Source organism: Trichosurus vulpecula, chromosome 2, assembly GCF_011100635.1.
Source record: "Trichosurus vulpecula isolate mTriVul1 chromosome 2, mTriVul1.pri, whole genome shotgun sequence".
Lineage (NCBI taxonomy): Eukaryota > Metazoa > Chordata > Mammalia > Diprotodontia > Phalangeridae > Trichosurus > Trichosurus vulpecula.
The window spans coordinates 336,206,849-336,228,848 of record NC_050574.1 but is presented as its reverse complement, the minus strand read 5'-3'; the positions used below and the strand labels follow the sequence as shown (position 1 = coordinate 336,228,848).

General features: G+C 37.9%; 1 protein-coding gene across 4 annotated transcripts in view; it reads left to right on the top strand.

The window, feature by feature from the left end:
- The window catches only part of GOLGB1 (golgin B1), an 83,676-nt gene that overhangs the window by 26,344 nt on the left and 35,332 nt on the right, over positions 1-22,000 (top strand). For all 4 annotated transcript variants that reach the window (XM_036744913.1, XM_036744911.1, XM_036744914.1 and 1 more), the window contains exons 12-15: positions 2,200-2,314; positions 8,356-8,432; positions 9,508-14,747; positions 16,584-18,510. In XM_036744913.1, the coding sequence (XP_036600808.1) occupies positions 2,200-2,314; positions 8,356-8,432; positions 9,508-14,747; positions 16,584-18,510 (7,359 nt within the window). The remainder of the gene's footprint in view (positions 1-2,199; positions 2,315-8,355; positions 8,433-9,507; positions 14,748-16,583; positions 18,511-22,000) is intronic.

Here is a 22,000-nt window from a genome sequence, read left to right as displayed (position 1 = left end):
TGCTTTATGGTTGCAAGTCACAGAATATAATACTCTCTAAAGAATCAAAATTGCAGTTGGCACAAAGGGCAGAGACACATAATGAGTATAAAGAGATTGCATTCTATTACCAACTGTGCCTTGCTCCCAAGAAATGGTATAAAAAATGACATGTGAAAGATGTATGTCACAAAAGAAAGTGGTGCCGTTCATATCATGAGGATAAGACATACTTGGGGGAAAGCCAATTAAAAGACCTAGAACAGGCCTGCATATCCTATGGGCTTCTTACAAGGGCCGCTTGCAGCATGCCAAAGGATTTTCTTTACATACAAAGGATGTTTTCCTCTACATTTTTCTTGGGCTGCCTGAAATCCTTTGGCCCAGGGCCGCAAGCTGCCTGGAAGCCATAGGTTATCCAGGCCTGACAGAGGAAGACCAACTTCTAGCAGTTTGGGTAGATTCTCCATAAAGAATTTATAGGAGGATGTGTGTAATAGTCACACAGGATAAGGTGTGTATAGGTTGTGATTTGTACTGTTAGAAGGAATACTCACATCAGAGTTTTCATGGATCCATTGGAGTCTATTTGAATCTGTAAACACATATTTATCCCTTTTACTTAAAGATAGGTTCTAGATCATTGTAGAGAGACTAACAGTTACTAATAACTTGGACAGGACAGATTTGTATGAAGAATGCTTATGAATATCATGTGATAGTTCTCTGTAGTTTACATAATATTTTAGTAAATACAGTAGTTACTTGGCAGAGTATACAGAAAAATGTTACATAGAAGTCAGTCCTGCCTGAGTCAAAGGCTATTTAGAATTTCTCTTCAAAGATGTAGATGACAGACAAAAAAAAGCATGTTTAATAGGTTTCCAGATAATACCAAATTAGTGGTGGTAGGACAGTAATAGTGTCTTTAGTGGGATTAGGATTCATCATTGATACATTAATTAAAAAAGTATTTATCAAGTATTATGTATGTATCATTAAGTTAGGAGCTTTAGGAAATAGCAAATTGTATAATAATAGTCCATATCCTTAAGGATCTAATAATGTGTTTGGGCAAATAATGTACATGCATGAATAGTTTAACAGGAAAATAAGGTGAGAGCCAAATGAATGATAAAGACCAATGGTGTCAAGCTCAATTATAAACAGATCCCTGTGGGCTACATATTAACTTAGAATACCAGAAGCTGACATTGCTTATGTTATAGATTGTATTTTCATTTATCTTTAAAACATTTCCCAATTACACTTTAACCTGTTTTGGGTTGCACACTGGAGCTTTGCTGGCCGCCGGTTTGACGCCTCTGGTACAGACAGTAAGTACTAGAGGACGACAGGCTGTCATTGCCAGACAGACCTTGTTAATTTAGGAAAATAGGAACTGCCCCATAACTAATAAGAGTTAGACCTGGTTTTTAGCCCTTGTTGTATCTTAAGCTAGCTATTTTACTTTGAAAAAATCCTTTAATCTCTCTGAGACATAATGTTCCTTATCTGTAGAATGATGGATTTGGATTGGATCCTCTCCAAAACCCCTACTAGTGGTAAAATAATACAATTCTTTGACAAGTAATGAAGTCGTCGTGTACTAAAGACAAACTACAGGGACACAAGATGAAAAAGAATTAAATATTTGCAGTTCATTAAGAGAACTAAACATTTGTGTACTAAATAAAATTATAAGCTGCAATAGCCCCAGTGTTAGATGGTAAATGGGATTTTAAGCTTAGAGTCAAGAATAGCATTACTCTCTCTCTTCATTGAGGATATATATTATTTTGCAATCATCCTTTTGGAATTTCTATTCAGCCCCTTACTTATCCCAGGGAGGTCCCTTTATTTTATGAGGGTTGTAAACAAATTTCTCATCGCTGATTGCTGAGAGAGATATATTTCCCCATATAAATGATTTTGGATGAATGTCTGTAGTTTAGCCTTGAAACTCTAGAATAGATTTGCAACTCTGAATCTAATGAAATCCTTCAGCTGCCACTTCCCCTCAGTGATCATTGGCATTCTTTCTCTCCCTGTAAATGGGAATACCTTTGAGTTAGTCCAGGGAGAGCAGGGTTATTTCCTGTTTTTAAAATTTTCCAGTGAAAGAGATGTTGAAGAAGACTAAATATAAATGCTAGAGAATATTTGGGCATTAGCTGGGGAGTCTTCCCTCAGCTCATTTGCCCTTTTTCTTCATTTCAGGTAGACTTAGAAGAGAACATTGCCTCTTTGCAGAAGAGAGTAGCAGAACTGGAAGAGGAAAAATGCACTTTGCTTCTCTCTACTGTGGAACTGGAGGAGCTGAAAGTTGAGAATGGTATGTATGGTGTTACTGAATACTAGCTGAAAATATTTTCTATGGCTTGTGCAGAAGAGTGTGTATGTTGTTATAGTTGTTGACTGTATGTAATATGAAGGCCATATACTATAATGGGTGACCTCTGTGTTTCCTACAGATCAAAGATCATAGATTTGTAAGAGACCTAGAAGTTACTCAATTTTAAGATGAGAAAATTGAGACCGTGAATGATTAAGTAACGTATCTGCAGTGATAAGAGTAGTTAGAAGCAGAGCCAGGACAAGAACCCAGTTCTCCTAAATTCTAGTCAAATGTTTTTTCTGTAGGTACCTATTTTTTAAGGTACCCATTTCAATGTAAATCAGTGTAAAATTCCATGTTCACCGCGACAGTAAAGGACTTTTGTCTAAGAAGGTTAAGTTTCTCTTCTCTAAGAATTTAAGATTTTACCTAAGGTTGGCAGTGTGATGTAGTTAAAAAAGATGATACTAGTTTGTCTAAGTAGTCAGGCCAGCTCAGCAAGCATTTCTTAAGTGCTTACTCTGTATTAGGCACTTTAATAAAGCACTAGGGATTAAAAAAAAAGGTAAAACGAGTTCCTGTTCTCCAGGAGTTCACAATCTAACAATATGCAAACATCTCAGAGGGAAGGTACATGAGTACCTTAGGAAGGACCAAGAAAGACTTCTTGTAGAAGATGGAATTTTAGCTGGGACTTTAAGGAAACCAGGGAAGCCAAGAGGCAAAGACAAGGAAAGAGAACATTCCAGGGGTGGAGGGGAGTGGGGGCGTGCTGCAACAACCAGTGAAAATGGAATCAGGAAATGGAGTGTTTCATTCTAGGAATAGTAAGGAGGCTAGTGTCACTAGATTATAGAGTACATAAAGGGATTGGAAAGGTAGGAAGGGCCAGGTTATGAAGGACTTTAAAAGCCAAATGGAGTATTTTATATTTGATCTTGGAGGCAACTTGGAGCCACTGAAGTTTATTGAATAAGGGGTGACATGATCAGACCTGTGCTTTAGGACCATCACTTTGGCAGCTGAATGGTGGATGAATTGGGGTGGGGAGAGATTTGAGGCAGAGTGGCCAACTAGAAGGCTGTTTTAGTAGACTCTAGTGTAAATGTTTGGAAGGTGATTAGGAAGGCTTTATACATGCATCATTAAGTGGAAGAAATCGGAGGAAGATAAAATAACAGGAAAGAGAAGAGTGCTCATAGAAAAATGTAAGAACAGGATGATGTGTGGTCTTGGGAGACAGGGAAGGGGAAAGTTTCAAGAAGGGAGTATTGTGTTACAGAACAATGATGAGAAACTCAGATAAGAAGCAAGAGTTACTCCTTATGGCAGCATGTTGACTTAGAAAACAACACATGGACACTATATATGTTCTATTATGTTTTTATTTTTTTAAATATTTCCCAATTGCATTTTAATATGATTTAGGTGACATTATTCTTTGCCACAATGGATGCTTGACACCTCTGTTGTAGAGGCCTAAAGGGTAAATGAAACAGAAAGAAAGGCCATTGGAGTTAGTAAAATGGGGGTTATTTATCACCTTAAGGGTCAATGGTTTCACAAGAATAGGTAAAGAAGCAATGAAGACAAATGATATTCTACACTAGAGTTTAACCAAGAAGAAAGAAATTATTAGCACTATAGAAGGGACAGAAACCTTCGAAGAAAATTACTTTTATCTTGAAATACATAAATGAAGGAAAAGAAACACTAAACATTGTCAGATATATATTGTAGAAAAATACATTTTTAAGAATTCAAAGAAAAGAGCTAGAGAATCTAATATAGAATGTTAGTCATTATTTTTTTTAAGGATCAGAACAAACTTTGCTAGCCAAAGGTTGGACAGAAGTAAAATAACATAAAACAAAACAAGATGTTGAGATCTTAGGGCTACCATGTTGACATACAACAGTATTTCTCCTATGAATCAACATTGTAGTATCCATCTCTCTCCCTTTTTTTATTCTTTCCTTAAATCTCACCGTTGTAAAACTTTATCCTATGGTTGTCTCCCTCTCCCTTCTTAAAATACTTAATTTTAACTCATTGATGTATTTTTCAGCTTATTTTATTTCACCCTTCTAATTTCAAGTTTCTCACCTTCCTTGCTTTTTCGTGTGCCTGCAACTGCCTCATTCATATCATTCCTCCAAATCTTTCCAAATCCCATTTAATGCAGAAATAGTTTTTTTAACGTATCTACACACTTGATCATGCCATCAGCCATAAGTATTCCACTTCCATGTTCATAAACCTTGATTATTAGATGTAGTCCACTGTAGTCTTTTTACACTTTCCTAATCTGTTTGCTTTCCCATCGACCACAGTGGTTCCAGACCTTTTCATTCCTCCTTAAGCCTCCCAAAGTACCCTCCTTACTCTGACCCTCAGCTAATGATTTTGCCTCATTCTTCTGGAAGAACTGGAGAATTTTCCTAAGAACTCCCTCTTCTCTACTTTTCCGCATCTCCTATCATTTAGACATCATCCCCTATTAGATTGTTCTTCACCAGAATTCCCATAAAGGAGCAGTCCTTCTCCATTCCAAGACAAACTTCTCAGCATGTGCCTTTGATTCCATCCCCTTCTCATCTTCTCCAGCAGATTGCCCCTTCTATCATTCCCACCCTGTCTTTAATCTTCAGTCTCTCCCTGTTTATTGGCATCTTCCCAGCTGCCTACAAACACTGCTACATCTCTCCCATCCTTAAAAAAAAACCTACTCTTTATCTGACTATCCTCTCTAGTTAACATCCTCAACTTCTCCTGTCTTTTAAAATTCTTAAATTCCTTGAGAAAGCCATCTATAATTGATGCCTGAACTGAAACTGCTTTCACCACTCTAATGACCTTTCTCAATCCTATTGTTCTTGATCTCTCTACAACCTTCAGTACCATTTCTGCTAGATATTCTCTCCTCTGGGTTTTTGTCACACTATTCTTTTCTGATTTTCTTATTTGGCTGACCACCCTTTCTCAATCTCTGTTGGTAGATCTTCATCCAGATCATACCTACTAACCGTGAGTGCCCACCAAGGTTCTGTCCTGGACCCTCTTCTTTTCCCTGATTATACCATGTTACTTGGTAATCTCATCAGCTCCTGTGGGTTCAGTTATTATGCAGATGACTCCTAGATCTATATATTTGTCCTTAACTTTGTTCTCCTGGTCCAGCTCTGCATTTCAAACTAGATGTTCCCTAGGCATCTCAAACTCAGGATGTGTAAAACAGGACTTGTTATCTTTCCCCCAAAAAACCTTCCCCTCTTCTTCACTTTCCTACTATTCTTGAAGGTTTCACCATCTTCTCATCATCCAGACTCACAACTTGCTGTCATCCTTGACTCTTCCTCCCACTCAGCCCCACATATTCAATCTGTTGTTAAATCTTGTCATTTTTACCTTCACAACACATTTCTTCTATGTCCCTTGTGCCCCACTCACACACCTGCCACCCTAGCTCTCTGCCATAAGTCTCTCCCTACCTCAGTTCATTCTCTGCTCACCTGACAAAGTTATCTTCCTGAAGCAAGGGTCTGACCATGTCATCTTTCTATTCTGTCAGCCCCAATGACCTTCTGTTACCCCCAGGATCAAATGTAAAATGCTCTGTTTAGCACATACACAAACTGGCCTCTCCCTAAATTTCCAGACTTTTTACAATTTACCTCCTTTCCCCCCCTCAACACATCCCTTCGTCACCGTGATCCAGTGACAGTGGACTTCCTGTTGTCCTTGAACACAACACTCCCATCTCCTGACCCCTTATCTGTATTGGTTAACCCCTTTGACTATCATTCTCTCCATCTTCACCTCTACCTCCTGGCTCTGCTGACTTCCTTTAAGACTCAGCTCAAATCCCACATTCAGGAGGAGGTCTTTCCCAGTCCTGCCACTTCTTGTATCTTCCCTCTAACATTGTCTTCCATTTATGTTGTATGTCTTTTGTATATACCTAATTATTTGAATGATGTCTACTTCATTAAAATATGGACCCCTTAAGGGCAGGGAACATGCTTTGCTTTTCTTTTGTGTCCCCACTGCTTAGCATAGTGACTGACACAGTAAGTGCTTAATGAATACTTGTAGGCTAATTGCTCTATCTGGAAAGTCGTTCATCTGTTTGCAAACTGCCTTAAAAGTGCACATATGAAAATTCCTAATTGGAGATTAAAAATTAAATGAGTAATCCATATGTTAGTGTTACATCGGGTAACTGTATATGAATTTTCACTATAAATTAAGGCAATTGGTTCTAGAAGCCACATGCAGAATTTGTCTCATTACTTAGTAGTAGTCACATCTTGTGTGAAGGTTGTATCACATCTATCGAAAATGTAAACAGCTCAGGAAGATGAGGGTGGTAGTAGTTAGTGCTTTTTTGGCATTAGTGTTCTAGAGTACTGAGCTTACTGCGAGAATCTAACAAAATTATTCAAAAGTAATTATAAATATCCAAACACAAGTTATGTCTATATTCTTTTCTTAATTTCTTAATGCCTTTGTGTTTCTCCCACTTCCAAAATCAAGTCGATAATTTTTGTTCCTCCCAACCCACCTAAAATTAATGAAAAACAGTGGAATGGGTGAAGGAGAGAAGCTATAGACTCTCTTTTCTTAGACTTTTCTAAAGACAAAATAGTGTCCCATCTTTCTGGGTTATATTAGTCTTTCCAAATGGCAAGAGAATGAATGGGATGATCTCTAAAGCAGAGGTTCTTAACTTTTTTTATGGTATGGACTCCTTTAGCAATCTGCTGAAGCCTATGGACAGACTCCTTCCAAGAACAGTATTTTTAAATGCATAAAACAAAATACATATGATTAGAGAAGAAACCAATTGTATTGTGATACCATTATCAAAATATTTACAATATAAGGTCACAGACCCCAGTTTAAGATTTGAGATAACCTAAAGGTATCTTTGTCATGGAGTCTGAGCTTCTCAAAGAAGCTTCAGAGAGCAACAGGACTTTGATAACATCTGTAGGTTTGGGAAGCATTTTGTTTTTCACAAATAGAACACTATTGTTATACTTTTGGTCCAAACCCATGTTGTACTGGGGCTTTTTATTTCCCACTTTTGAGTTCCTCACCTGTTACTGTTATGGTAGTGACTGAATTCTAGATGATATTTTGATGGAAGTTCATTACCCAGACTAACGTTTCTTTTAAAAAAAAATTAGTAGGGGCAGCTAGGTGGCACAGTGAGTAGAGCACTGGCCTTGGAGTCAGGAGGACCTGAGTTCAAAAACGGCCTCAGACACTTGACGCACTTACTAGCTGTGTGACCTTGGGCAAGTCACTTAACCCAATTGCCCTGCCTTCCCCCCTCCAAGAAAAAAAATTAGTAGCTTTTTTCTTAGGTCTTTCACACCCTAATTTCTTGAAAGTATTTTATCTTTGAGTTTTAGCTCAGTTCTTTTGTGATTTCGCACCCTCATCATCTTTAACATTTAAAAACTTTTCAGTGTAATACCAAATAAAATAAGCATTTCCATTTATAAAGTACAACAGAAAAGAGTATTGTATGTGAAAGTGCAAATCTCTTTATTATGCAGTGTTTGCTTTTTTCCTAAACATAATAAATTCAGCCTATAACTTTCAAAGTTGTCCTATTTTCCTGCATCTCTTCCTGCTTCCTTTTGTTCTCTTATGTGCACTTCAAAAAAATGTTTTAATGATCCTTTCTTTTCTTTCTTTTTCCACTTTTTTGCAACCCTACCACTAGCTCCACTCTCCTTCCCGTTTCCTCCCAAAAATTGAAAAAGAAGAAGAAAGAAAAACCCTTGTAATAAATATACATAATAAAGCAAAACAAATTTCCATGTTGCCTGTTTCAGAAAATGTATGCTTCATTCTTGATCTTAAGTCTGTCAACATTTGCGTCACTAGGTTTCCCAGCCTGCATCGTTCTTAAAAATCTAGTCTCACTTTCCTGGAGTGACTAAGATTGTTCCATGAAAGTATGAGATGACTGGGATTTCATTTTTTTTCTTTGAAGCTAAAACTATGGTCTGTCATCATTTCAGAAAGACTACATTCTCAGATTACTCTCCTAGAGGCTCAGCGTGGATCTGAGATGGCTGGTGGAGAAGTGACAGGACAGGTAAGTGATTAAACTCTCAAAATTAAAAAAAAAAGAATGGACTAGAGTAAAGGGAAAGATCGTAGGTTTACAGTTGGAAGAGACCCTAGAGGTCATCTTGGTCCAACCCCCCCCCCCATTTTATAGATAAGGAAACTGAGGCTCAGAGAGGATAAGTCACTTGCCCAGGTCACATGGGTAGTAAGACTCAGAACTGGGGTCTGAACCTAAGTTCTGTGATTCTCAGGCAAGCAGTCTTTATATCATACCATTGCATTATCTTTCCAAGTTGACTTTAAATCTGAACATTTATGGGAGACATATACTTTATTTATTACTTACACTTTATTTACATTTGTATCTAGATATCTTGAATCCTTCCTTTACTCTGAAATAACTATAGCTCTACATAGCTCATCCTGTCATTAGTTTATTTCACTCTTTGCTAGCACAGCTCTATATCTCTATGCCTATTAGAGGGCAAGCTGTATGTAATCACAATATCTTAATTTTAGATATGGAAGGGACTTTAATGGTCATCTAGCCCAACTCTTTCACTTTGAAGATTAGGAAACTTAGAGAGGTTAAGAAACTTACCCAAATCACGCAGCTCATAAATGGCAAAGTCAGGACTTGAACCCAGGTTATGTGAATCCAGGTCCATAGATCTTTTCACTATACCATGTTGCTTTAATCATTTCTTTTGGTCCCACATGGCAAGTATTTGAGTTGTGCTCAGACTCTGAGGGCTGGCTAGGTAGCTTTAGTTATTAAAAAGGATGTTTTGACATTGCGGTTATTCTTCTTGAAAACTCTTATATAAAAGCATGGTGCCTTAATGTCTTCTCTCTTGTAGAGAGGGAATTTGGATTTTGGTGTTATTTTATCTAAATCTAGAATGTCAGTTGGATTTAGAATACCCTATACATTCATGACTCTTTGGTCTAGTACCTCCAACCTATCTTTTTCCAGGATTAATTTTAGAGTAATAATCACTCTAATTTCTGTCTTGATAAGGAAGCAAATTCTTCAGTCTCTCTGCTGCCTTATAATGCTGACATTTTCACTCTTTTTTATTTTTTTTATTTGGCTACAGATCACCATTGATGAAATCACCAAAAGTAGTACCAACAAATCTTCTACTGAGGAAAGTAGACAAGAAGACAACTTGGAGATCATTGTTTCACAGAAACATAAGTTGTCAGTTTTACTGTTGGAAATGAAAGAAGCCCAAGAGGAGATTGCATTCCTTAAAGGGCAGCTCCAGATTACAAAGCCCGATACAAACTTGATTTCAGAGACATTTGAACAAGGGGAAATCAAGCAGGCAGCAGGTGAAGGAATGATACACGAAGGCACAGAACAGAGTTTTCCTTTAATGCAAAGTGAAGCATGCAACCCTATTGTTATTGATGTGGAAGGTCCAGAAAACACCATACCTCAGAATCAGGGCAGCACACTACCAGAGATTCCTGTAGTTCACGTTGCCAACACTGGAGTGGAAATGGAGTCAGTAGAAGAGAGTGGAAAAGACTCTCTTTCTGTAGCTCAAGATCTTATTTTGCCTCAGCAAGATGAATTGAAAAGATTAGAAGGACAAATATTGGAACTTGAATCAAGTCTTCAGAAAGCAGAGGAATCATATGAGAAAAGTTTAGGGGAGAAAGCTGAGGAAATCAGTAAGCTAGCGCAGCTAGTAGAGAACTTTAAGAAAAATGAGGAAAAGAATAAGAGTACACTCAGTGCTCTGTGTGATGAGAGAGATCAACTTTTGGTTCAGGTAAAAGAACTTTGCGTCATTACAGAGCTAAAGGCACAAGTAAAACAGCTTCAAGAAAACCTTGCAGAGTCAGAAAAACAAAGAATATCTGACTTTGAAAATAAAACCACCCAGGAAAGCCTGCTAACTGAACAAATCAGGAGTCTCAGCACAGAATCAAAATCAAAGGATTTGAAAATTGAAACTTTGCAGAAGGAATTGGATGAAGTACATCTCCAGCTTTCTGACCAGAGCACACTAGTCAGAAATCTGAAAAGTGAGCTGCAAAAGAAAGAAAGTAAAATGTTTGATTTGGAGGAGCATATAAGGGATACCTCAAACAAGATGGAAGAGCTTTCCCAGACTCTCTCCGAGAAGGAACTTGAGACAGCAAGAATAGATCAACTTTTATTAGAGAAAACCAGGGTCATAGAGACCCTTCAACAAGCCATTGAAGAGAAGGATCAACAGGTGACTGAGATAAGTGTACGTATGTCTGAGAAAATGGTCCAGCTCAATGAAGAGAAGTTTTCTCTTGGGGTTGAAGTCAAAGCACTTAGAGAAAAGCTTAGTGTACTGTCCATTCCTGAAGGCAAAAAGGAGAAGGAAACAGAAGAGAAAAAGGAAGAATGTTCAGGTGTACAACATGATCAGGATGGTAAAGTAGTTTCAGCTCCACTGATAAAGAATGAGGAACTTCAGAGTGAATTGAATCTTCTGAAGAAACAAAGTGACCAGATAAAGAGAAAGCTGCAGGCTGCTCTCATTAACCGGAAGGAACTAATGAAGAAAGTCACTCAGCTAGAGAAAGAATTGGCAGAAGTGAAAAATGAGTCTAAGGAAAAGACTCTATTCTGTGAGGGGGATGGTATGGAAGCAACTCAGCAGGGTAAAGATGGGGAAAAAAATACAGAAGAATCTGTTACTTCTGAAAGTCAGGAAACTGAAATATCTTTAAATCAGAAGATGTCTGAGAAAGAACTAGAGCTACAGAATGTAAAGAGAGATTTGGAAGAAAAAGTAGCAGCTGAAGAACAGCTACAGGCATTGATCAAAGAGATGAAACAGAGCTTGCAGGATAAATTAAACCTCATAGATGTGCTTAAAGCTGAAATAACTGAAAACCAGACAGTCATCCAAAAATTAACCACTTCTAACAAGGACTCTGGAGATGGAGACTCAGCAATACCCATAAAAGAGACAATAGTAATTACCACAGCTGGTGCAGAAAGTGGAGAACACTGGAAACTAGAACTAGAAGACAGAATTTTGAATCTTGAACAAGAAAAGGAACAACTTCAAAAGAAATTACAAGAAGTGCTAGCTTCCCGCAAGGTGACTTTAAAAAAAGCACAGGAGAAAGACAGACACCATAGGGAACAGCTAAAACAGCAGAAAGATGATTATAATCTCTTACAGGAACGTTTTGATGAACAGAGCAAGGAGAATGAGAGCATACGAGACCAGTTACGGGAACTTGAAATACGAGTAAGAGAGTCTACAGACAGTGGCTTAGTTGTGGACAGTAACACACAGGAATTAGACATACCTTCTCAGAGTATGATTGGACCTACTTCCAAAGCCAAAGAACAGTGGCCCCCACAAATGACTTCAGAATCTGGCTGGCACCCAGATTGGGTAGAGCGTTCAGGAGGCAGAAATGAACTGCCCGAAGAGGACAGTTCAGTAGAACTGCTTAGAGATCAGCTGAAAGAGCTACAGATCCAGAAAGAAGAACTAGAATTCAGAGTCAGCTCTACCATAAATGACCTTTCTCAAAAATCAGAAGAGGCAATTAAGTTACAAGAACAGATAACAAAGCTGCTTTTAGAGGCAGAAGGTCTTAAAGTAGCTGCTCATGAGGCTGAAGCTCAGGTAACCAGTATGAAACTAGAATTGGAAAGCAGACAAACAGAAATCACAAAATTAGAACATTTTAGGGAATTACAACCTGAACTAGATGAATTGAAAAGTCTCATGAACAAAAAAAATGAAGAAGTTGATGTCCTTCATGTGCAAGTAAAAGAAAAAAATGAGATCCTTGTTAAAGTGCAGACAGAGATTGTAGAGCAAGAGGACTTGATTAGGGCTTTGCATGCACAGTTGGAAATGCAAGCCAAAGAATATGAAGAAAAAATTAAACAGCTTCAGACGGAGCTTTCTGAAATTCAACGGAAACCGGAGGAGGTGGAAGAAGAAGCTAAATCTAAGCAGCAAATTCAGAGGAAACTCCAAGCTGCACTTATCTCCAGAAAAGAGACCTTGAAAGAGAGCAAATGTCTTAAAGAAGAATTGTCCTTGGCCAAAAATAATATTGAAACTCTCACAAAGACTCTGGCAGATGTAGAAAACCAAGTTTCTGCTCACTGTAAAGAAAGGGATGTATTATTAGACAGGTTGACTGTTCTTCAGGAAGAGAAAGAGAGACTTATTACAGAAGTGGACAGATCTTTATTGGAAAGTCAGAATCTCAGTAGCTCTTGTGAAAGTCTGAAGCTAGCTCTAGAAGGTCTTACAGAAGACAAGGAGAAACTAGTGAAGGAAATAGAATCTTTAAAATGTGCCCATGTTGCTGAAAACACTGAGTGGCAGGAAAAGCACAAGGAACTGCAAAAGGAGTATGAAATTCTTCTTCAGTCATATGAGAATGTCAGTAATGAGGCAGAACGTATTCAGCATGTTGTAGAAACTGTGAGACAAGAGAAACAAGAACTGTATGGCAAGTTAAAAAACACAGAAGCAAAGAAGAAAGACACAGAAAAGCAGCTTCAGGAAGCAGAACAGGAAATGGAAGAAATGAAGGAGAAGATGAGAAAATTTGCAAAATCCAAACAGCAGAAAATCCTTGAGCTGGAAGAAGAGAATGACCGCCTTAGAGCAGAGGTCCACCCAGCAGGCAGTGAATCCACAGAACCTGCAGAAATGCTTTATTCCAGCCCCAGTGTGAAGGAGGAACTGGAGGATACTAAGCTAAAGTATGAATCTCTTTCTAAAGAGTTTGAAACATTAATGACTTTGAAGTACTCTTTAAGTGAAGAGATTCAGAATTTAAAGCAGCACTTGGAGGAAACAGAATCCAAATTGAGAGAGAGTATAGAAGGCCCTAAGAAGCATGAGCTCCAAATGGATAGTATAGAAGTGGCACAGCAAGCTACGTCTGTGTCTGTAGCTGTACCTGTGCCAGGTAAGGTTGAAGAGCAAGTCTCTTTGAGGACAAGTGCAAGTTCAGAATATTCATCATCCATCCCAGTGGAGGGCAATGCCATGGCAGATGTCAGTGCAAATGATGGTATAAGTTCACATGATGAAATTAATACCTACATACAGCAAATTGATCAGCTTGCAGAAAGAATTAAAGAACTAGAGGAGGAGAAGAAGATGAGGGAAGAAGTAGACTCTTCTTTAGAAGACAGGAAAGATGCCTTACTGAACCAATTAGAAGCAAAGGATGGTGAACTGAAAACTCTTCGTGAAGAAGTTACCAAGATAAACCTATTAAATGAGAAAATCCAACATGAGCTTGTCAGAGTCACAAAGATGAAGGAAATGGTGGAGGTAGAAAAAGATGATCTGGAAGAGAGACTTATGAATCAGTTAGCTGAACTTAATGGCAGCATTGGAAATTATCAGCAAGATGTCACAGATGCCCAAATGCGAAATGAGTTATTAGAATCTGAAATTCAGAACCTTCAAAAATGTGTGAGTGAACTAGAAGAAGAAAAGCGGCAAGTAGTTAAAGAGAAGAACAGGATTGAGTCAGAGATCCAGAAGGAATATTTGGAGAAGCTACAGAGTGCTCAGAAAGGAGGACAGGGCAGTAAAACTCATACAAAAGAGCTTCAGGAATTGTTGAAAGAGAAGCAGCAAGAGGTAAAGCAGTTGCAGAAGGACTGCATCAGGTATCAAGAGAAGATAAGTGGTCTGGAGAGAACTGTGAAAGCTCTGGAATTTGTACAAAATGAGTCACAGAAGGAATTGGAGATGGTCAAAGAAAACCTAGCTCAAGTGGAAGAAGATCGTAAGAAAGCCCAGGAAGAACTGGACTACTGCAAAGTGTTGCTAGATGACACTCAGAGTGAAGCAGCAAGGGTCTTAGCAGACAGTCTCAAGGTGAAAAAGGAACTTCAATCAAATAAAGAACTTGTTAAAAGCCAAATGAAGCAAAAGGATGAAGATCTTGAAAGAAAACTGGAACAAGCAGAAGATAAGCACATGAAGGAGGTCAAGAACATGCAAGAAAAGCTGGATGCTTTACATAGAGAAAAGGTCCACTTGGAAGAGACTTTTGGAGAAGTTCAGGTTACCTTGAACAAAAAAGACCAAGAAGTCAAGCAGCTTCAGGAAAACTTAAACAGCACTTTGGCCCAGCTTGCAGCCTTCACCAAAAGCATGTCTTCTCTCCAGGATGACCGAGATCGAGTGATAGATGAGGCTAAAAAATGGGAAAGGAAATTCAGTGATGCTATTCAAACAAAGGAAGAAGAAATCCGGGCTAAAGAAGAGAATTGTAGCGTTTTAAAAGACCACCTAAGACAGATGTCCATCCACATGGAGGAGCTTCAAATTAATATATCCAGGTAAACCTATTATAATTTCTGTAATCTTTACTTTCATACAACAATAGGCAAAGGACTTTCTCCTTATTTGTATAATTTTTATTTCCTTTAAATATGCTACTTCGTGTTCTTGTACTCCCTTCCCTTTTAAAATTTTAAACTAATCTAGGTATTTGCAAGGTTAAGCATCTGCTGTGTGGTCATAGCAGTATGAGAGTAGTGTAAGAAATGATTTTTGCTCTCAAGAAGCTAGTACTCTGAAGCCTTGGAGAATAAAACCAAGAGGCGAGTAAGTGCTGAATGAGCAAAATGGGAACAATGTTATAAACTTAGGAGGACATCATGTTTGGAAAAGGTCACTAGAACAAGTAATTATTCCTTGTACCTGTGAGATAAATGTACTGACATCTGAGGTGTCATTGTATATAGAACATTTACAAGAACGATCTGGTAGCCATTTATAGATGAATACATCAGAGATAAATATTAAGTAATACGAACATTGATAAAAGTATAAATTTGATCAGAGGGAAATTTTAAGTGTCATAGCTGTTAAAGTTTTGTGGTTGGAAAAAACAAATTCTCAGTCTTTTCCCTTCCACTGACTAAATGGCGAAAACATGCCATTAAATGAACTCCAGAGGAAGATGTTGCCCTAAAGCTGACATTTAGCTAGTCTCAAAATTGCCCCTGAATTTTGTCTTCTTCCTTTTGACCCTATACTTTTTAGATGGAGAAGAAGAATATGTGAGCAGGAGGAATGGGTCCACTTTGTTGGCATTAAGTTAGTCCTCTGGGGGGCAGTCAAGAGATAAGCCCTTCAGTTTTTTCTTCTAGTGCTCTATAGGGACTCTGACATTTCCTGCCTTACCTAAGGTGAGATAAAAACAAGCTGCACTGTGAACCTGGCATAATGGTACTCTTCCACTTCCATTGTGGTGGTGACAAGCCTCTACAGAATGGCGTCCTCTCCAGGTCTCCACTTGTCATAGCTTTTTGGCAGAGCAACACAAATAGCAAAGTACAGATATTGCTTATGAGCATGTCTTGCTTTAGCAGGATCTCTCTCCAATTAACAGCTATATTTTGTTTGGCTTTAGGTACTTTTATCTCCTAAGTCCTCGGCCCATTTCTTTCCAATATCATACTAGCTTTCCTTTATTGTTTCTTAGAGGTTATTGTTTACCTTAAGAATGAATACTTCCATGCTCCTATCCCTGCCAAAAAAAAATCAACACCAGATACTGGTTATAGATTTAACCAGCACCTTTCATGTAAAGCTGTTGGAGGGTGTAATAGTTTTTATTCTTTTCTGGAAGAATAGATTTGGTTTGGGGTCAAGAGCTTAATGCACACACCAAAGAATGATGCTCACGGAATATTTATATATTGTATCCATTCCTTGGGCTCATTCACTTTCTCTCCACATATGTATGTGCATGCGTGTGTGCGCGCGTGTATATATGTGTGTATATACACATACATGCATATATGTGTATACACATATGTATGTATATATTTGGCCACAGGTTGCTTATCTGAAAAATAAGAACCCATGTTTAATAGATGTTGGTAGGTAACAGAAATAGCAACCTGATATGTCTCATTACTCTTAGCACCTAATAGATCTAGAGAGTGCATTCTAGGCATAAGAGTTAGTATGAAGGTAAGGAATGAGGAGACGGAGCCTTGTGTGTGAAGAACAGCAAGAAGGCCAGTGTAGCTGGATTGTACAGTGTAGAGAGAGGAGTGAAGTATAAAAAGACTGGTAAGACAGGAAGGCATCAGGTTGTGAAGGAATCTTGGGATCCTTAAATTATGGGGCTTTGTGATTAGTCATTTTCTTTTTCTTTTCAGACTTGAGCATGACAAACAGACCTGGGAGTCCAAAGCCCAAACAGAGGTCCAGTTTCAACAGAAGGTCTCTGAAAACCTGCAGGGAGAAAATAAAGGACTTATGTCTCAGCTAGAAGAATCTAAACAGATGTATTCTAATTCTCAGAATGAGTTAGCTAAATTGGATGTAGAAGTTAAGTCTCTGAGAGACCAGTTGACTGAAGCAAATAATTCTTTTGCAAACTGTAAGGAGGCCAAGGAAAAATTGGAGGGAATTGTAAAGCAACAGGAGACTGACCTCCAAAATTGCAAGTTCAACTGTGAACAGTTAGAGGCTGATCTGCAAGCCTCTAGAGACCTGACCGGTAAACTGCATGAAGAAATTAGCACTAAAGAGCAAAAGATTATCACTCTACTTTCTGCTAAAGAAGAGGCAGTCTTGTTAGCTATCTCTGAATTGCAACAACAACATGGCAAAGAAGTTAAAGAGTTGGAAAGCCAACTGGCCCAGAAGGAAGAGGAGAAAGCTGCCTTAGAAGATGAGAAGAAGAAAGCTGTAGACAAAACCACTCAGCTCATGGAAACAATGAAAACTGTCAGAAAAGACAGCAAACAGCAGAAGGCTCAGTTGGATTCCTTCACTAAATCCATGTCTTCTCTGCAGGATGACCGAGATCGCATTCTGGGAGACTACAGACAGCTAGAAGAGCGACATCTCTCGGCGATCTTGGAGAAAGACCAGCTCATCCAAGAGGCTGCTACTGAGAACAATAAGCTAAAGGAAGAAATCCGGTGCCTTCGGGGCCAGATGGATGATCTCAATTCTGAAAATGCCAAGCTAACTGCAGAACAGTACCAGAGGATAACAAAGGACTATCAACAAAGGCAGCTTCTTGAAATTCGGCTTCAGCGGAGTCAAGAACTAGAAAATGAAAAGATCGAATTAGAAAGAAAGCTAAAAGCGTCTGAAGCATCAAGGGAAGATCTAAAAAGATCTTCTGATGCCCTAGAAGAAGAGAAACAAATCTTGAGTAAGGAAATTGAGAGCTTGAAAACTTCTGTCTCACAGCTAAAATGCCAAGTGGCAGCTTTGCAAGAAGGGGAGTCTTTAGGAGATTTTCAGGCCCAGTTGAAAGGTGGGGAAGAAGAGGTACAGAGGTTAGGCATTACCCTCTCCCTCTCTCAGAAGAAAGTCACAGAACTAGAGGAAGAATTAGTACGAGTACAAAAGGAGGCAGCTAAGAAGGTGGGAGAAATTGAAGAAAAGCTAAAAAAAGAATTGAAGCATCTTCGTCATGATGCAGGGATAATGCGCAATGAAACTGAAACAGCTGAAGAGAGGGTAGCTGAGCTGGCAAGTGATTTGGTGGAGATGGAACAAAGCCTGCTCAAGGTCACTGAAGAAAATAAAGACCTCAAGGCTCAGATTCAGGCTTTTGGGAAATCTATGAGTTCCTTGCAAGATAGTCGAGACCATGCTAATGAAGAGTTACAGGAGCTAAAAAAGCAGCACGCTGCTAGCCTTGAGGAGCAACAGTGTCATATAGATGCTTTAAAGAAAGAGATGACTCAACTGAGAGAGGAGCAGATTCTGTTAAGTAGAGAGAGAGATGATCTTGTTTCTAAAGTTGCTTCTCTGGAGAGCCATGCTGAAGATGATAGTTCACTACCTCACCTTGAAAAGCTTAACCAACAGCTTAGATCTAAAGATGAGGAGTTATTTCACCTGTCTTCACAGTTGGAGGGTTCCTCCAACCAAATACAGTCCTTTTCTAAGGCCATGGCCAGTTTACAGGCTGAAAGAGATCATCTCTTGAGTGAACTGGACAAAATGCGAAAGTCAGAAGAAGGGAAGCAGTGGTCATCATCCCAACCCTTTACCAGCCCATCTGAAGTACAGAGCTTAAAGAAAGCAATGTCTTCACTGCAAAATGACAGAGATAGATTGGTGAGTCCATGCTTCTCTCCCCTTTTCAGGTTAACTGAGAGTCATTGAAACATAATACTATTAATCTTTCTGGAACATGGGTAGAGTAGGGCTCCAATTTAGAAAGCAGTCATGGAAAGGCTCACTGCATTAATATCAATAATAGTTTACCAGAACCTTACAGTAATATGGTCTTCAAAGTCCATCATACTTAGACAAATTCTGATAGTGGTATGATGGGATAAAATTACTCCATTTTCTTGGGATGCTCCCTAAGTTTTGATAAGACTAAGTCTAGAACAGGTGGTTGGGGGTGGGGTGGAACCAATTAGGGGGTCTCTCCAGTAGTCTAAGTGAGAGCTTATGAAAGCTTGAAATGAAGGTGGTATGAATGGAAAGAAAGTAAAAGATGTGAAAGATATTAGGGAGATGGAATTTAAAAAGACTTGGGAACTGAGAGGATATTGGAACTGAGGAAGAAGTAGTCAAGGATGACTCTAAGGTTATAAACCTAGGTAACTGATAGAATAGTGGTGCCATCAACAGAAATAGGGAATTTGAAGGGAAGGATTGGTTTGGAGGGAAACATAATAAATTAAAGTCCCACCTCATTTTTGTTCAGTGAAAAACCCATAGAATCCAATAGGAAAATAACTTTTTAAGCAGTTTATCTGAAGATTTAGCAATAAGCAAAATGGTATAGTAGGAAGGCAGATATAAAATTGGGAGAGCTCATTGGAACTTCATATGTGTATCTGAGGCTGAGGGAAAGCACCCATAGAATTCATAGGAATCTAGAGCTGAAATGTTTTTCAGGAGCCATCTAGTTCATTTTACAGCAGAATCCGAATCTTGTTAGGTTTGAAAATTATTTTCAGTTTTTTACAGAAAAGAAGGAACCACTCTTTGCATTTATTCCCCTAGACGCTACAAAAGACCACGTATGATGCAATTCTGTTTTCATTTCAGATAACAAAAAATTATAATGCAGTTTTCATATTATAGAATCTGAAAATTAGAAGGCACCTTAGAGACCATCTAAATTCAGTCCTAATCAGAGATTATCTAGTCTCTCCTTGAAGACCTCTGGTTGGGAGTGGGGGGTGGGGGAGCAGACTACCTTCTCAGATGGTCCACTCCACTTTTGGATCGCTCTTATTATTAGGAAGTTTTGCTTTACATCAAGTGTAAATCTTGCTCTCAACAACTTCTAATTTTTCCTAGTTCTGCCCTATGAGGCCAAGCAGAGCAAGTTCTTCTCTATGACAACACTTTAAATACTTGAGTACAGCTATGTACTTACTAACCTTTTCCTCTTCAGGCTAAACATTCTCATTTTCCTCAACCAATTCTTGTATTGTTTTATCTCAGGATCCTTCAGCAGCCTTGTCCATTCTCTCTTATGGATTCACTAGTTAATTCTGTCAGACATTCAAAGAGCAATTCATTTTAAGTTATACCAATTGTAAAAGTAGCAAGAGTAGGAATCCTATCAAATTCCTTTATGACTTAAATAAGGTCTTGAAATCTAAACCAGGAAGAGTCAAAACAGAGAAAGAAAACTATAGAGTTATCTACCTAATGAACATTGATAAAAAAAGTTTTTTAAACTATTAACAAAGAGGCTGTGGCAATATATCACAAAGATTATACAGTGTGACTGAGTTGAATTTATACTAGGAATGCAGGGCTGGTTTAATATCAAGAAAACTCTAAACATAATTGACCATATTGGTAATAAGAACAAAAAGAATTACATTAATAGCAGCAGAAAAAACTTGACAAAAATACAACATCAATTTCTATCAAAAATACAGGAAAATCCAGGAATAAATAGACCTTAATGTGGTAAATAGCATATATCTAAAACCAAGAGCCAGTGTTACATAGTAGGATAAGCTAGAGTGCTTTCCAGTATCATTGTGAAACAAGGATATCCATTGTCTAGATCTCAAACTCTGCTGCGAAACAACAATTATCAAAACAGTTTGGTACTTGTTAAAAAATAGATCAATCAGTGGAACAGATTAGGTACACAGCATATAGAAGCAAATGGACCTAGTAGCCTTATTGTTTAGTAAATTCAAAGACCCCACGTACTGGATCACTATTTGATGAAAATTGGGATGGCAGTATTGCAGAAATTAGATTTTGACCAACAGCTTCCACCTTATGCAAGATAAGCACCAGAGGTTTATATAACCTACATAGAAAAGGTCTCATCACAACCAAATTAGGAAAACAATGAAGAAATTACCTTTCATGTTTGTTGCCAAGGGAAAAGTTCATCACTAAATAAGGGATAGAGAGGATCACAGAAGATGGATAATTTTGATCATTTAAAAATTAAAATCTTTTTGCACAAACAAATTCAACACAGGTAAAATTAGAAAGGAAACAGCTGGGGGAAAAATATCTTTGCAGTAAGTTTTTCTGATTAAAGTTTCATTTCCATGATATATAGAGGGTCCCCAAAGTCTTAGTTCAGTTTTAAGCTTGCTTAAAGTATTAAATAAGCTTAAAGCTCAGACAACTTTTAAATTTAAGCAAACTTAAAACTACTCTAAAACTTTGGGGACACCCTGTATATGGAGCTGATTCAAATTTGTAAGAATAATTTCAGCCATTCTTTAATTGATAAGTACGTAAACAGAGTATGTAAACAGGCAGTTTTCAAAGGAAGAAACTCAGACTATTGAGAGCCATATGAAAAAATGTTTCAAATCCTTAATAATTAGAGAAATAGAAATTAAAGCAGCTCTGACGTTCCACCCCACAGTATCAAATTGGGAAAGCTGACAAGAAAAGAAAAATAACAAAAGTTTCAAAGGCTATCTGAAAACAGGCACATTGATGTACAGCTGGTAGAGTTGTGAATTGGAATTGGTCTAACCATTTTGGAAAGCAGTTTGCAATTAAGCCCCCAAAGTTACTGAACTGTATACCTTTTAATCTAGTGATTATTAGAAGTAACTCCCCCATCAAAAAAAAAGATGAACTTAAAAAAAAAGAATTTTATTTGCTGTACTAGATTTCATGTGTTATGAAAAGTGAATATTGTTTGAAATCAATGTTTTTTATTGAGATGTTAACACAAAAGGTCACAGAATTCTAGGGAATTACTAGAAAGAAAAAATGTTTTGCATGTTAGCAATTTTATTTTGTGTACTGCATTTTATGGGTTACAGGCATACCTTGGAGATATTATGGGTTTAGTTCCAGTGCAATAAAGTGAATATATCACAAAAAAAGAAGTAAACCCCAAAGAGCTTTAAAAAAAAGAGGAAAAGGTCCTATACAAAAAATTATCTTTATTTTTCTTAAAACATAGTGCCGAGACGTTAAGATAGTATTTCAGATATTGACTCTGATGAGGATAGAGTATTAGAGAACTGTTTTATTCCTTTTTCTAGGTAGATATTATGCCTCTCAGTGCAGTTTAATTTTTTTTTTGATTACTGTATGTATTAGGAGGGCAGAGTTTATAATCTCAAAGAGGATCATAAACATG